Source organism: Ambystoma mexicanum, chromosome 1q, assembly GCF_040938575.1.
Source record: "Ambystoma mexicanum isolate Mex_15411 chromosome 1q, UKY_AmexF1_1, whole genome shotgun sequence".
Lineage (NCBI taxonomy): Eukaryota > Metazoa > Chordata > Amphibia > Caudata > Ambystomatidae > Ambystoma > Ambystoma mexicanum.
The window spans coordinates 590,841,370-590,856,906 of NC_090922.1; the positions used below are offsets into that span (position 1 = coordinate 590,841,370).

At 50.3% G+C, this 15,537-nt stretch overlaps 1 protein-coding gene across 3 annotated transcripts in view; it reads left to right on the top strand.

Annotated features, from left to right (window-relative positions):
- The window catches only part of RABGAP1L (RAB GTPase activating protein 1 like), a 3,056,406-nt gene that overhangs the window by 2,722,645 nt on the left and 318,224 nt on the right, over positions 1-15,537 (top strand). The window contains exon 1 of one of the 3 annotated variants that reach the window (XM_069641103.1): positions 8,059-9,385. The exons of the other annotated variants lie outside the window; for them this stretch is intronic. Coding sequence (XP_069497204.1) covers positions 9,212-9,385 — 174 coding nt within the window. The 5' untranslated portion in view covers positions 8,059-9,211. Of the gene's footprint in view, positions 1-8,058; positions 9,386-15,537 lie in introns of those variants that run through there. 3 annotated transcript variants of the gene reach the window in all.

Consider the following 15,537-nt stretch of genomic DNA (forward strand, 5'->3'; position numbering starts at 1 on the left):
CGGCCGGGAAGTCGGGCACTGGTACATTTGTTAATCCCCATTCCCATAGAGTCCTCTGGTACTCTATTGGAGTGGGGACACGGGAGCACCGTTACCAATCGTGCTGGTGCTCCAGTGACAAGTATTCCTACCGTGGCCGCTGCGCTCGGCAGGGTCACACCTGTCGGGCACAGCAGATCTGGCAGGCAGACTTGTAGTTTGCCGGTCCGGATACAAAGGTGGCGGTGAGTTTACCGGCACCCTTGTTTCTGGACCGGCAACATTGTAATGGGGCCCATTGAGTTTGCTATGGTCAGATGAGTGTTAACATTTTAAAATAATAAATGATATTGTCACCTGATTATTATACAAAGGTGTGGAATATTTGGGTTGGGATTATAGATAGAATTAACTTAATGATGTGGTCACACCTTCTATTTAGTGTCCTGTATATACTCTGTAATACCATTTGTTCCAAAGCACTAAGGGATAAATATTAAATTATGTGAACCAAAAATGTAATCAGTGTAGACATAATAATTTTAGAAGAGGTAAGTTGTGTCCGGAATCTAGAATTGATACCTGATGAGACGAGATTTAATGGTTAAAAAAGAGTCCATAGGCGCCCCTCTGCTAGAACGAACACCGCCTATTGACCTGTTCTTTGGGAAGGTACCCACTCGAGAGTCTGCAGCCACACTTTAGCTCACTGTACCTTTCACAGATGGGAAATATCAATTTGCATATCAGTCTTTGTCCCGCCCACATGGGCAGTCCAACACCGAAATGCTATGGCAATTCCCTTATGAACAAGAGTACCAACAGCAACCCCCAACAGCAACCCCCTACAAGTGTTTCAGCCCTGTTGGGCCTCATTAGTGAGGTGGAGCTGTGCCTCTCTGAGCACAGTGAGCAAGGTTTTTTTTTGCAGATTTGGGAACACCGTCCACCAGTGCTCTAGTTTGTCCATGCTGCATGTCGGTTTCGACAGGCTTTAGTATGTGCCCGTCGTGCAACGGTTCCTTTCCCACAGCAGATCCACACGCACTCTGTCTCCAGTGCCTTGGTGAAGACCACGGATGGGATGGGTGCTCCGCATGCAACGCTCTCACGCCCAGGTCGCTTAAACACTGGCTCACGTGTTGGAGAGAGCTGTTCAACAAGACTCCTCCACAGAACATCAAGGACTACGTCCAGAGAAAGACAAAGAAAGTATATGCCTTATTTTCCAAAGCACTCACGCAGCTAACGGCCTCACGGACGAGGAGTCCAAGGGCCCTAACACTTCCACAGCCGAGTGGCCTGTGAGCTCTACCACTACCGGGACTCTTCCTGAGCGGCCTTGCCCTGATATTGGATCCTTACTTGAGGGGGCGCCTATACATACGGCCAGCACTACCGGCCGGGAGTGCACAGCCTACCGGGTGTACACCTGAGGTGCAGGGGGGGGCGGGGCCAGTGCATACCCGCATGCAGGCCGAGCCCGGGAACACATCGGCTACAAGTCCACGTGCTCAAGGCACCGACAAAATGGCAGTGGCACGAGACAGATGACCGACACTCCCGATCCTCAAAGGCAGGAACCCACATAGGCAGCCATGGAGGCCTTCCAGCCAGGCGATCAACAGAAGAGTAGCTTTACTCCAAGGGCAGACTGGGTACCAATGACACCCGTCACCTGGACAATGTCATACCTCACCATCTCGGGTTCCAGGTACAGTGACCCCCATGTATGGACAAGGACTGGGGGGCCAGCAGGTGTATTCGCCACTGACTCAGGTGCGGGATCGCCATGAGCCAGCCTGTGAGGACAGGTTTTTCGACAAATTCATGTCTCATGCGATCTCCACAAATGGGCTCCATTCTCCGGGGCATTATCAAAGACATGTTGCCTCCGGCTCCACCCGTGCAGCCCGCCGCAACACAGCTAACGCTCCCACCTACAGCTCCGCTTCCGTCGCAGTCAGTTTCCTGAGGCTCCAGCAGAACCCCGTGCAGGGGCAAACCCCCACACCGGAAGCACCTCCAAAGGATGCTGGCTCCCCTCCCCCACCCCAGGGCAGACAACAAGCAGGACACTGACGAGGAGGAGCAGGACACACCTTCCTCTGCAAAAGCCTTCCACGATAGGATTGTTGGCCTGTCGGAATACCTGGGCAACCCCCACCCCCAGAAGGAGCTTCCTGAGGCAGGAGTTTTGGCAGAGGTCCTGACCATCATGGCGGTGGCGAGATCTAGCATCCCCCTACAGAAGGATGTGCAGTCCTTGGCCAAGAAGGGGTGGCTCAAGCCACACTCCACGCAACCCATTAACAAAAAGCTGGATGCTACGTTCAGGCAGGCCGAGGGGGACAGCATGCAACTCTCGACACACCTGCAACCTCTGTCATCGGTTATCGCTGCAGCATCCATGTATGCCAAGTCCCAGGCATCCTCCTCTTGTACTGCCATGTCAGCCCTCTTGAAAAAGGAAGAAAGAACTCTTAAATCATACGGCAAGAAGGTCTACTCTAATACTGGTCTACACCTCAGACAGATCAACGCAGATGCCATTCTGGCTGCGGCTAATCACCGCCTCAGGAGGGAAATCACAGACTTCCTCCATGAAATCGCAAAGGACTAGCAAGCCTCATTCAAAACTGGCCTGGCTGAGGCGAAACTCGTCTCTCAGGATATTTTGTAGGCCACAGTAGCCCGCATCAACGAAACTAACGGAGCGATCTGTCTGGCAACGGACATGAGGCCCATGTCCTGGCTAAAAGTTACCAGGTTCAACACGGATGTCCACCTTCCCTTCGAAGGGGGTGATTTTTTTCCACTCCACAACTGTTGAAAAGCTGGACAAGAAGAAGAGATGCTCTCAGTCAAGTCCTGGCGATTCTTACCAAGCCACCAGCAAAGCCTTTCTCACAGGCACAGTCTCGCTCAGACAAGGGGCGATCATTTGGCTGTTTCCGTGGGTCCCAGGACTGCAAAGCCAGCTAGCCTGTCAGGTCTCCCAGTCAGCACAGGCGAAAACACCACAAAGCCTCAAATAAGGGGTTCTTCCAGCCCCCCTCCCACTCATCAGCCTCTGAACAGAAGAAACGATGACAATTCTTTTCAGGTCCACAGCACCCCAGTTGGGGGCAAGCTGGCCCTGCACAGTCAGGCTTGGCGAGTGAAGTTTGCGGACGCATGGGTCTTCTCAGTGGTGTCCTGGGGCTTCTGGCTACCTCTTCCTTCTCCTCTCCTGAGTTATCCCCCACTCCCGCAGATCGGTACACCATGACTGCTAGCAGAGATTTGCTCCCTTGTGGACAGCAAAGCGGTATAGGAGGTCCCTCCCCCCAGCAGGGGCAGGGCTTTTACTCCTGCATCTTTGCTATTCAAAAGAAGAACCAGGTGGGCCTGTGAGTGGTGTTGAATTTGTCTTCCCTGAATCTTTACCTACCGCTGCAGACGTTCAAGATGGTGACGCCAGTGCTCAAAGCCGAGACACTGTGTGGGGGAGACTGGATGTCCTCCCTGGACCTGAAGGATGCGTATATATTGTACAGCCTCACCAGGCCTTCCTCATGTTCCGGTTCATGGGCCTGCATTTCCAATACAAGGTTCTGCCCTTTGGGTTAAATTCAGCTCTGAGAGTCTTCACGAGGCTCATGAATGTGGTGGCAGCTCCCCTCAGGTCAGAGGGGATGCATGTCTATCCGTACCTCAACGACTGGTTAGTCAGGGCCTCATCTCCGGAGCAGGTTCGAGCCTCTGCGGACAGGCTCCTTTCCACCCTATTCGGCATGGGGTTTTCAATCAACTAGCAGAAATCTCAGCTCACCCCTACACAGACGCTGGTGTTTCTGGGCCTATTGTGGGACACACAGCAGCAGAGGGTATTCTCCACGGGGGACAAGATTACAGCGATTCAGACTGGTGTCTCCCATTTCCGCAGCAGGTCCAGCACCACAGCCTGGGCCATCAACACCTTCTGGGCATTCTGGCAGCATGCCTCCTGGCAGTCCCGTACACCAGACTTCGCATGAGGAGGCTTCAGTTGCATTTTGTGGATTCCTGGCATCAGGAGTCGGGCCATCAGGGGGCCCAGGTCTCCATCACCCAACATCTGGACCACAATCTAAAATAGTGGCAGCAGGAGGAGAACATCTTGGTGGGCAGACGGTTCCGCCCACCCCCCATAGAGTACACCATTACCACAGACTCCTCCCTCCAGGGGTGTGAAGACACGCTTGGAATGCACTTTGTGGATGGGCTCTGGACCCAAACAGACTGCACCAACTGGCTGGAACTTATGGCAATCTGGTTGGCTCTCAAGTCCTGTCTCCGGACCATCAAGGGCAGGTCTCTGTGCATTCAGACAGACAACACGACCTGCATGTACCATATCAACAAATGGGGGCACCAGATCCCCGCAGCTGTGCTCGTTGACCCTGGAAATCTGGGAAGTCAGGTGGTGTGGAGCTTGGTGGTTCACCTTCCGGGAGAATCCAACCTGGAAGCAGACAGACTTGGTCGCCTGGCCACCGACAATTATGAGTGGCAGCTGAATGAGAGAGTACTGCATGAAGAGTTCAGCAGATGGAGCCATCCCACCACAGACCTATTTGCGGCAGTAAACCAACGGACGTTTCATCAATTTGCGTCCTGGGGAGGAAGGGAATGCAACTCTCTAGGGGATACACTCCAGATACCCTGAGATGGGATGTGGGCATATGCATTCCCACCCACACCGCTGGTGCACAAGGTGGTGAGCGAGATTAGGAACTCCAGGAACTTGGAGATAATCCTCATAGCACCTTGCTGGCCGGCACAACCCTGGTTCTCGGACCTGCGGCAGCTGTCAACCCAGCAAAGATGGTGCTTCCCCTCTGGAAGGGCCCTCTACTAGCGCTCCAGGGAGATGCAGTGCTTCACCCTTCCCCGTAGGTTAGCCTAGCGGCCTGCTTCCTGAGCAGCTAACGCTCCAGCACCTTCAGTTTGTCTAGTGACAATCTGGAGATCATTCAAAGTGGCAGAAGTCAGGCCCACGCGCAAGCAGTACAAAAGCAAATGGACGAGATTCTGTTTTTGGGCTAAGGAAAGTGGGGTGAATCCACTGACATGCACCCTGGACCAAGTCTTCTCATTCTCGGCCTATCTCGCCAGATCGAGGGTCCAGGTGGATTCCTGCCACACATACATAACCGCTATTGGTGCATACAGTAACTTCGACTCTCTTATTGTGCCTTCGGCCAATCCTGTAGTGAAGAAACACCTGACGGGCCTGACCAGGCTGTATCCACCAGTCAAACGCCTGCATCCTGTGTGGGACCTCAACGTGGTGCTAAGTGCTATAGCCCACAAACCATTCAAACCCATGGCCACAGCAGGTGTTAAACTGGTCCATCTGAAGACAGCCCTTCTGGTTGGTCTTACGTCAGATCACAGAGTGAGTGAGATCCAGGCCTTAGTCGCCTTAGAGCCATACACTAGGTTTCACAACGACATGGTTGTGCTTCGCACACACCCCAAGTTCCTTCCAAAGGTGGTGTCACCCTTTTATATAAACGAGGAGATTGTGCTCCCCCATTCTTCCCGGACACCAAGGAAGAAGCAGAGAAGATGGTCTACTGTCTGGATGTCACAAGAGCATTCAAATTCTATCTAGACAGAAGGAAGGGCATCTGCAAGACGGACACATTGTTTGTAACATTTGGAGGCTCCAGGCCTGGCAGGAAGCCTCCTAGGCATCCATGGCTTGATGAATGACAGCAGCGATCCAGAAGGCATACAAGGTGCAATGTAAGGATCTGCCGCAGGGCATGCATGCGCACACAATAAGAGCCAAGGCAACCACAGACGCGTTCCAGCGCCACCTTCCCTGTCAGGTGATAAGGAGGGCGGCAACATGGGCCACCCCTTTGGCCTTTTGCAAACACTACTGCTTGGATATCAGCGCCAAGGCAGATGCAGCATTCGACAAAGCAGTGCTGCATAATCTATTTGCCTAGAGGGTCAGGCTCTCCTCCCCAAGGCCTTGTGTCAGTTGTAATCGCCCATACAGGATGGAGGAAAGGGGCCCGGACGTAGGATTAATCAAGGGTTACTCACCGGAGTGACTAACGTACTCCTAGTCCATAGTCCCCTTTCCTCCATACGTCTCACCATTCATCCCCCTATAATAAAACCAGTGAGGTTTTTAAAGTGTATTACAGCAGACGCGTCGAAAGGGGACTGAGGCATGGTGCCGGTAGGCGGGGTTAAGGGAGCCTGCGCCCCCACGCGCCAGTAAATTTCAAGGGGAAATGTCTTTTTTTGGTGGAAAAGAGGTTCCGTCCCTCGCGTGCGATGCCCATGCAGGATGGAGGAAAGGGGACTATGGACTAGGAGTACGTTAGTCATTCAAGTGAGTAACACTTAATTTCTCCCATGCCAGTTATAGAATCGACTCAGGATGGACTTTCAAGCACTGGCAGTTTCCCAAATCACAGCTATGCAGACACACACACACACACACACACAGCGTCCATGGCTCCGCAGGATGTGAAGGTGCTCAAGTTGCAAACACATTTCTTTAATCTGTGGCAGAGCCTTTCTTATGCATGATGGCACATTTCCAACTCAAAGAGCTTGCCAAGCACAAATTACCTTGCAAATCTGTGATAGTGAGCAACGCAAAAGCACCCTTTAAAAATGTGTTTATATCCGTGATGTGTATCTTGACATGCAAAAAAATCGTTTCTTTAAGACACTAATCAAATGTTTTCAACATCATGAATAACAACGTGCTTAAAGTTCGTTACAAAGAATCTGCAAATCTAATCACTGAAAGTACCGTGGGGTTAACTAGATTTTTCAGGTTGGCATTAACTTGCATTCTGGGGCTTGTAGTTTAGCAGTCCGGGTGTGAAAATTAAAGCCACGTTGATATTCTTTGGCTTAACATGTTACTATAATGATTTACATGCTGTCATGTGGCTTTATTATGCTTTTTTTTTGTGATCCTTGCCCTCCTCATCCCCTGCCTCCCCACACACTCGACATCCTCCCGGCCATCTATACGGCCATCCCACTCCGTCCTTTTCGGATGCAGCCAGACTACCACTAGTTCCTCTTTTCCACTTCCACCTCTTGTTGAAAGGGAGACCCTTTACAAAGCCTGTGACACCGTTCCAGTGAGGTTGAGTCGACAGGGATGCAAATATTGTGATCAGGCCAATGCCCCAGTGATTTTAGCAAAAAATGAGTACCCACCAGTGCCACATCTCTGTAAGAACTCATTCAACCTGCACTGAAAAAAATTGAGAACATGTGGAATTTCAATTGCCGCCTCTTTTGGGAGCAAATTCTGCTGTGTCAGTGTTAGCCCAGTTGTAAACCTTCCCTGAGAGTCCCCCTAGGCCAACCCTTGTTGACCATTATTGTTTGTGGCTGAACAGGTTATTTGATGAAATCCTCGAACTTCCTTTAACGCCCTCCCTTTAAAGACCCCCCCCCCACTCCCCTGTTGTTGTATAATATGGCAACACTGATGATGCTAGTGAATGGACCACATAGCAGGGCATCCCGGCCGGTGGTGCCTGTCTAGTTATCACTGCGCTAGGGGTGGGGCGAAAGGGAGGTTTATGACCGTGCATGCAGTCAACCTCTCTCTGCCTCCCAACCTGCTTTTTGCCAATCACCCGCCCACTATTTCCACAAAACAGCGTGTCTTCCACCTGACAGCATAGCCTGAGTGATGGTGTGGGACTGGGAGAAGAGGGATATCTCTTAGACGAAGGAAGTCCGTGCCTTCTACAGAGTTGTGTATGTAAACTGCATGTGATGTCACGGATATGAACTATGCAGCCCTTCTAACGAGAATGACACGAGTACCAATGACCTGGGTAAAAGCACCAAGATTGAACCAATTACAGAAAATTTGGTTTGAGGTGTGCACCTGATATGGGCTATCCAGCCAGTGCTGTGCTACTCCCCAAGGATTTCTCTTCGCCCCGCCTGCCCAGCCCATCCACCTGCTGCCTGTACCCCCTACACTCCTCGGCTCTCAGTAGCCACCCCTCCTCTCCTTTCATTATGGATTCCAGGCGCGAGACGGCGGCGGCGCCCTGCGCGCGGTCACGGTTTGCGATGAGCTCATCTTTTCTTGCGCGTTTGCAGCTTGACAACAGCCGCGCTCTGCCGTCTGCACGCACGCGTGCTTGCATGGCGGACGGGCGCGTCCGGCCCCCGCCAATCGGTCTGGGTATCCCTCTTCACCCTTTGAGCACGGAGTCAAGGCTGCACGAATGCACGGGGCTGTGAAGAGGGGCCGTCGCGCAATTCCCACTTATTGGGACACATCACGTCACTTCCGGGGGTGACCCACGGTCCGTCTAATGCTTGTGACTTGAATCTCTGTTCTTACGGATCTGCTGAAGCGGAGGGCAAACTGGCGAAATTACGGGACCCCCATTATTTCAACCGGGAGAACCATTTCCCCCGACACTCGTGCAGCCTCGTCTCCCCATGAGCCCCTGCTGGCTCCAGAATTGCAGACCTCTCCTTCTAATTCATTGGACCATCATTTCGTCGATTTAGAGTGACTGGAATTGCACGGATCCAGATTCCTTGTACCCGCGTGCTGCATGGAAAAGGAATTTTCATTCTTATTGTGTGGTGAATGGGCCAGCCTCGTCCAACATCTATTCCATCGACCACATTCTAAGCAGCTTTTGGGGAGCAAGCTACACCACGTGGACTCCGTGTTACCGTCTGCAACTTGAAATCAAAGTCCTGGTTAGTGCCCATCCACTCATCACGCACCCTACCCCTCCATCACGCCACTGTGTCATACTGTAGACCAAAATACGGGACACTTTGCAGACCCTGGCGCACAGTCCACACCTGCTGCTTCAATCTAGAGCCTGCATCCACTCGGCCAGCTTCCAAGCCTTGCATGACTTTGGCGTAGCCCCCCGCCCCCGTCTCTGGAATCCATCGTCATTGGCGACCCACCAGATAACTCTCTCCATCTCTCCATTGGATGATCATGTAAACCACGTTCCGGGGCAATCCGCTCACCTGGACGCAAACAATACCCCCCTGTTGCTTGAATCCAGAGTTTACACCCTGGCCCCTTTGCCCCGCTTCCTATCCCTGGGACACATTCTAGATCGCATTTGGGAGGGATCCACATTTGTTGCATTCTAACGGGTTCGGTGGATCAACACCTCAGAGGAGTGGTAGAGTCGTGGATTCCTCGCTTTAGATTGCACAGATGGAAGAGGGGCTCCCATGCCCACCGCCGCCTTCGGCTGACCAACTGGCACCACCAGTCAGGAAGGCGCAGGAGCTGCAGGAGGAAAGGAACACCCTTGTGAATGAGTACGCCTGCCGCGTGCTGGAACTACTGGGCATGGGTCATCGGCTATTTGTACCACGTCTGCTGGCGGTGAGATCCCTTCCTTGCCTCCCAATCTGAAAAGCTTGCAAGTAGGGTAGCCAGATGGTTCCATGTATTTGACACCATGTTCCTAGCCCTGGGCTTTCATTTCACAACCTAATGCATTCTGGGATTTAATGTCTTTGTTCATTTATGTTGGACAGAAGCAACAGATTTGAACCGTTATGGACGGTATGGGTAGACGTGGAGCATGGTGTTCCTCATGGCATGGGGTGATCTGGAAATCTTACTTGCATTGAGTCCCGGATATCTTTTCCTTGTTTGGCGTATGCTCTGTTATGCTACTGCTGCTTTTATTCTCACTGCTGCCATTTGTATGGCCTTCAAGTGCTTTTGCCGAGCTGATAGACAAAAGGGTTAGGTTAGTGGAAACAGAGGGAAAGCGCAAGAATACTTTACTGTTGTGTTGATGCATGTAGACCAAAAGTCCCATGAGCTCTGCGTGCAGTTCTGTTTCAGAGCATAGAGGCATTTGTGACAGAAGGGGAGCCTTGTGTGCGTCTGGTGCAAGGTTGCATTTGCCCGGAACGGTGCTATTGAAGTTACTTGGAGGGGTATATCTTTCTGTTGTTTGAGGTTTATTGCAAGGGGTATTCATTCAATTGCAGTATGATAGTGGCTTAGTTGGTATGGGTACAGTCGGAACATAGAAGTTGAGAAAATGAGTGTGGTGCAATTAGAGGTAGGCCGGCATGGTGAGCAGGCTCCTCAAGCACACGGCTATGTTTGGTCAAGGCACTGTGATTGATATTTTCCAGTTCTACATCCCCATTATCACTAAAATAGCCCTGTCTAACGAGTGGACATAATGAATGTGCGAATAGACTTTGTGAAGCAGAGCTGTGCTAGTTGGGCAGCATTAGGGTACTTCTTGGCTCAAACGGGAGGGGTGGGGGTGTGCAGAGTATTCAGGAAAGTGCACTTTGAGTATTTTTTCTAAAGGTGACCGTGTAGAGAGTATTGACCATTTCTATGTCCCACGCCACAAACCGAATTGTATCTTGAGGCTTAAACAAAAAGTGTTATTACCCAGCACATTTCTACTTATTTTAGCCTGTCTCGAAGAGTGAAACGCTGAGTCAACATTGCTGGATATGGAACCATGACCCGCTGGTCGCTCACAAATCTTTGTAGCGAAGGCTCAACCCGTTGAGATACTTTGCCAGCATACCTAGCCAGCTGGGAGTCCAATACGTGGGCTTCCATCGGGGTACTGAAGGTGGCTTACTGTAATATTGATTTCTGTTTTATTTATCTGTAGCTATGGCTGCAATTTAAACATAAAATATATGCATAGCCATATGTTCGTAACCATGGGTTATCACCCAAAATAGCTGTCTTTATCCACCTGGAAAGGATGAAAGTCTCACTGGATGGGAGCAGGCGTCTCGAAATATGTACCCCACAAGTTGCTCGCAACTTGCAACAAACCTTACACAATTCAGTGTCCCCGGAAAATTATTTCTAGAATGAAATTCCTCTTCATCCTAGCCCCTCCTTCACATATCACACATCTGATGCCTACAACAATTATCTCTGCTGTTTGTGGCAAATAGCGGAGGGGAGGGGAAAGGCCTATGTTATCCTCGTGAAAATTACTGCATAACATCTAACTGAACGCAGACCGTGCATATTTATTCAGGACGGGCAGAGTAAAACAGTGTGTGCCAATTAATGCAGATCTTGCATATTTAAGCAGCATGCACAAATTGATATAGAACGTGCAAATGAATGCTCACTGCAAATTTATGCTGAAGGTGGAAATTAATTCCGAATGTGCACAGTACCCTGATAAACCATGGGTAATTCTTAGAAGCAGCCCAAGAGTGCGTCCTCGACCCCTGCCCTCCTCCCCAACCGCAGAGTGCAAGGGTCTCTGAGTTTTTCATAGCTAACTACTCTTAGACTCGGTTTGCTCACGATCTTGGGCAACTGTTTGGTCAGTACATTGGGAATCGGTTTGCAGAGTACTCTCAGGATCTGTTAGTTGGTTTGTTTGTTATTTATTTATAATGCGCACCAAACCCCAGGGTATTAGGGCGCAGGAGAAAAAGAAAAAGAGGATTGTTGAGCTTGGGTTACATTGCTGTAAGTTGCAATATACAATAATAATAAAAAGTACTAGTAAATATCATACGAATGAACAAATAGTAACGGAAGACATCAAACTACATTTATGTACAAAAGTAATGGACAGTAGTATAAACCGTGCAGTGAAAGGTCAGATTTACTACTCTCATGAACTGCTTGCTTATGGCAGATCCAAATAGGGTTTGTCTTCGGTGTCAAGCACAGGATGGCGGACTGCGGGTCATGCCAATCCATGACAGGTAAAGCGTTGAAGGAACGCAAGGGGCAGTTGGCAGCGGGTAGGCCCCCTGTGAAATCCCCTTCGAAGACACTGTCAAAAAAGGCGATCGTCGGACGAGTCGAGAGGCGACTCTCCACGGAGGAAGAAGTCAAAGAAATGCTCTTGCTCCCAAAGTGGTTCGCACCACTCCTCATCTTCATCTAGAAAGATGAAAAAAAGGCGCCATAGATCTCCTTCCACATCCTCTGATTCCTTGCCAGAATGAAAAATAGCCTGCCCAAGTAAGTAGGCGACTCCATTCGAATGGGAGGTATTTAGGCAGGAGATGCTCAAAATATTTAAGAAGGTCGGCCCCAGACCCCTCGAAGGAGAAGACAAAAAGTCCTCTCCCTGTTGCGTCTTCGAAAGCCGACAAGGCGAAAACCTGCGTGCCCTCCAGCCTGGGAGAGAAGCAAGGTCTCGACTCAACGACAGTCCCAGTCCTCATCCTTCGAAGACTCCATCGAGTCACGGGTCCAACCCGTCGAGGACTCTATTGACACTTATAGCGTCGAAGTCTGTGATGCCAAAACCGTCGAAGCCCTATCGATGTTGACAGCGCCTAAGCCTTTGATTCTGTTGAAGGAAATAGAAAAAACGTTAAAACTGCTCCCTAAAAAGGATTTCTTTAAGTCCTTATCTTCTATATTTGAAGAACATGAGCCATCCGACCAGAATACACCGCCCTTCAGGCTTGAATATGGAACACATAATGTTCCTGAGGCCCTCATTTCTGAGGAGTCCAGAATTAAGGACCTCTATGTAAATGTACACACAGCAAGTGGCATTGATACATCGTCAGAGCTGGAATTTGGCAAGCCAGATCCTGCGGAATATGCAGGCCTGCCCCATCCCAAAAATGTAATTACTCTAGACATTTACTGTATATAGTAAATGTCTAGAGTAATTGAATTTTTGGGATGGGGCAGGCTGGCCCCTCCGTTTGAACAAGACGATCTGACTGATATCTTGGATAAGGGACCACAGAAGCACCCTGTGTTGCCATTTCACATTGCCCTTCAAAAGAGGGTTAGGGCAAATTGGGAGGCGCCGGAAAGAAGTCTGGCGGTCTACACAAATTTCACCAAAAATACAGGCCTTCCAATAGTGATCCTGAGTACTTATCCAGACTCCCAACAGCGCAAAGCTTGGCGGTCTAAGCGGTAACTTCCATGTCGAAGCAAGCGGCATACCCCACCATACTGCCCGATAGAGACGTTAAGCATTCCAATGCAATGGCTAAGGTTTTCTCAGCCGGGAGTATGGCACTAAAATCAGCCAATGCCACTTGTACACTTGCAAAGTTCTCGTTCACCCTGTGGAAATGTATGTCCATGACGGCTGAACACATTCCGGAGGGAGATGAGAGAGGCGGCTTCCTGAACATTGTGAGACACGGAAAGGAAGCAAGGTGTGAGTCTCTCCAGTCGGGTTTGGACTGTGCAGACAGCATTAGCAGAGCCATGGCGGCGATCACAGTGATACACAGGTTTGCGTGGTTGAAGTCGGGATTTGCACTGGATGAGCAGTCCAGACTTCTCAACATGCCCTTTGATGGCACTCCAAGGCGACGAGAGCCTGGAGAAGCTGCAGACCTCGAAGTTGGCAGCCGAATCACTCAGCGCCACCATCAGACAGCCACAACCCTCACACCCCAGTGGACAAGCTTGCAGGGTTAGGTCCTTTTTTTACTACTCCTCTTTTGGTACAGCGAGAAGACTGGTCGGTCAAAGGGACCAAAGATTTCCCAGTGGTGAACAGGGAAGAGGCGCCAAGTCGGCCCAAGCAACGGCTGCTTTATCTTGCTTCAACCGCCTCTAAACCTCTCTGAGGCCTTAACCCACAAAACCCTGGTGGGAGGCAAACTCACTCTGCATCTGCAAGAATGGCAAGGCATTACTTCAGATGCCTGGGCGTTGGAAACAGTAGCCCAGGGTTACTGCCTTCCCTTTTTAAGAGGACTTCATGGTCATCAACCAGAGAGCCACTTGTTCAAAGTTCCGGATCCGTTCCTTTTGCAGGAAATTTTGAGCCTTCTAGAGAAAGGTGCTATAGAACCAGTACCTGTGATGGAGAGGAACAAAGGGGGGTACGCTCCCTATTTCCTAATCCACAAGAAGGACGGTGGATTGAGACACATCTTGGACTTGAGATGCTTTTTTACTTATTGTGCATTTGTAAGGCACTTATACATCAAGTAAATTGTGTTTCAAAGCACCCACAGGGCAGCAGGGAGTGAACATGGGAGTGAAAATCAAATACAATAATGAAAGGAGGAGGCAGACCTACTAGGCCTTGTGAGCATTCAGAACGTGCAAGTGCGGAGAGAAAGAAGGGAAGAGGGCATAGTGGGGAAGTGCTAAGTGTATCAAGAGGGAAGTGCTAGGGAGTGAGCAGCTGTAAGTGCCTAGGTGGAGTGGTCAGCTGCCAGGATGCATCCTTGGGAAAAGCCTCGCCACCGAGGTGAGGGCTCAACACATTCTGCAGATGGTGACCAAGTTCCAAAGAGCCCAGTGTCTTTCGGACTTAGATTTTATTGAGGTTGCTCGGACTCATGGCATCCTGCATTTTCCTGGTGCCAGAGGCTCGCCTGAGAATGAGATCCCTCCAGTGGGCTCTCAGAACACAGTAGTCTCAGTTCTCGGGCAAGATGTCAGATCTGCTTCAGGTTCCGAGCAGGGTCACACAGGATCTCCTGTGGTGGGTCTGCAAGGGCAACATTCTGAAGGGAGAACCTTTTTGGCAACCAATGCCAGAGATAACAGTAGTTACGGATGCCTCACTCACGGGGTGGGGAAACAACGCCAACGATCTGACAGTCAGCGGTCGTTGGTCTCCATGGGAATCCAAACTGCACATCATCCTTTTGCACCTGAGGTCAAGTAGACTTAACGCTGAAGGCTTTTCTGCCCTCTGTACAAGAAAAGAATGTCCTGATAAAGACGCATGCTCTAGATAGTGTTGAGTATTATTGGGAACTGGGATCTCTTTTAGGGACCCAGTACTGTTCCCACTCGGTGTAACCAATCCACATTCGGCCACTCCCTGGCCTAGTGGGAAGTCCTCCTGTAAGAGGCCAACACTGATGATGGCCTCTTCCACAAGTCCAACATTCACTTTGGCTTGCTTGGGTAAACCCTTGCAAGCAGGATCCCCTTTCCTATGGCCCAGCTCCTTACACACGAAACAACCTTTGGGTGGTAAGAACGCAGTTGTCCCAGTGTTCGGGGTGCCTGCACTCTGATTTTCGGTGTTCATAGCTGAACCAGAGTTTTGGGATTTCACATTGTTCTTTTGGGGACCTGACTTCGAATAGGATTGGGTTGGACCTTTGTCCTTCCCATCCTTGTTTACTTTTTTGTCTGCCCATTTCTCTTCTGGTTTGGTTTGGTTTGGTTTGGTAAGAACGCAGTTGTCCCAGTGTTCGGGGTGCCTGCGCTCTGCTTTTCGGTGTTCATAGCTGAACCAGAGTTTTGGGATTTCACATTGTTCTTTTGGGGACCTGACTTCGAATAGGATTGAGTTGGACCTTTGTCCTTCCCATCCTTGTTTACTTTTTTGTCTGCCCATTTCTCTTCTGGTTTGGGTGTGTTCGTTTGAGCCTTTCTCTGGACTCAAGTACTCACAAACCTGTCGGCAGCCTTTGCAAGCTTCCTAGGGTCGGTGATAGTCTTGTCCACAAGATGCTGGTGTAGGTCAACCTCACATTTGTTCAATACATGCACACGAGCAATCAAATTGTACATCCCTTTAAATGTGTCAACTTTGTTACCAGTCACCCACCGGCTCA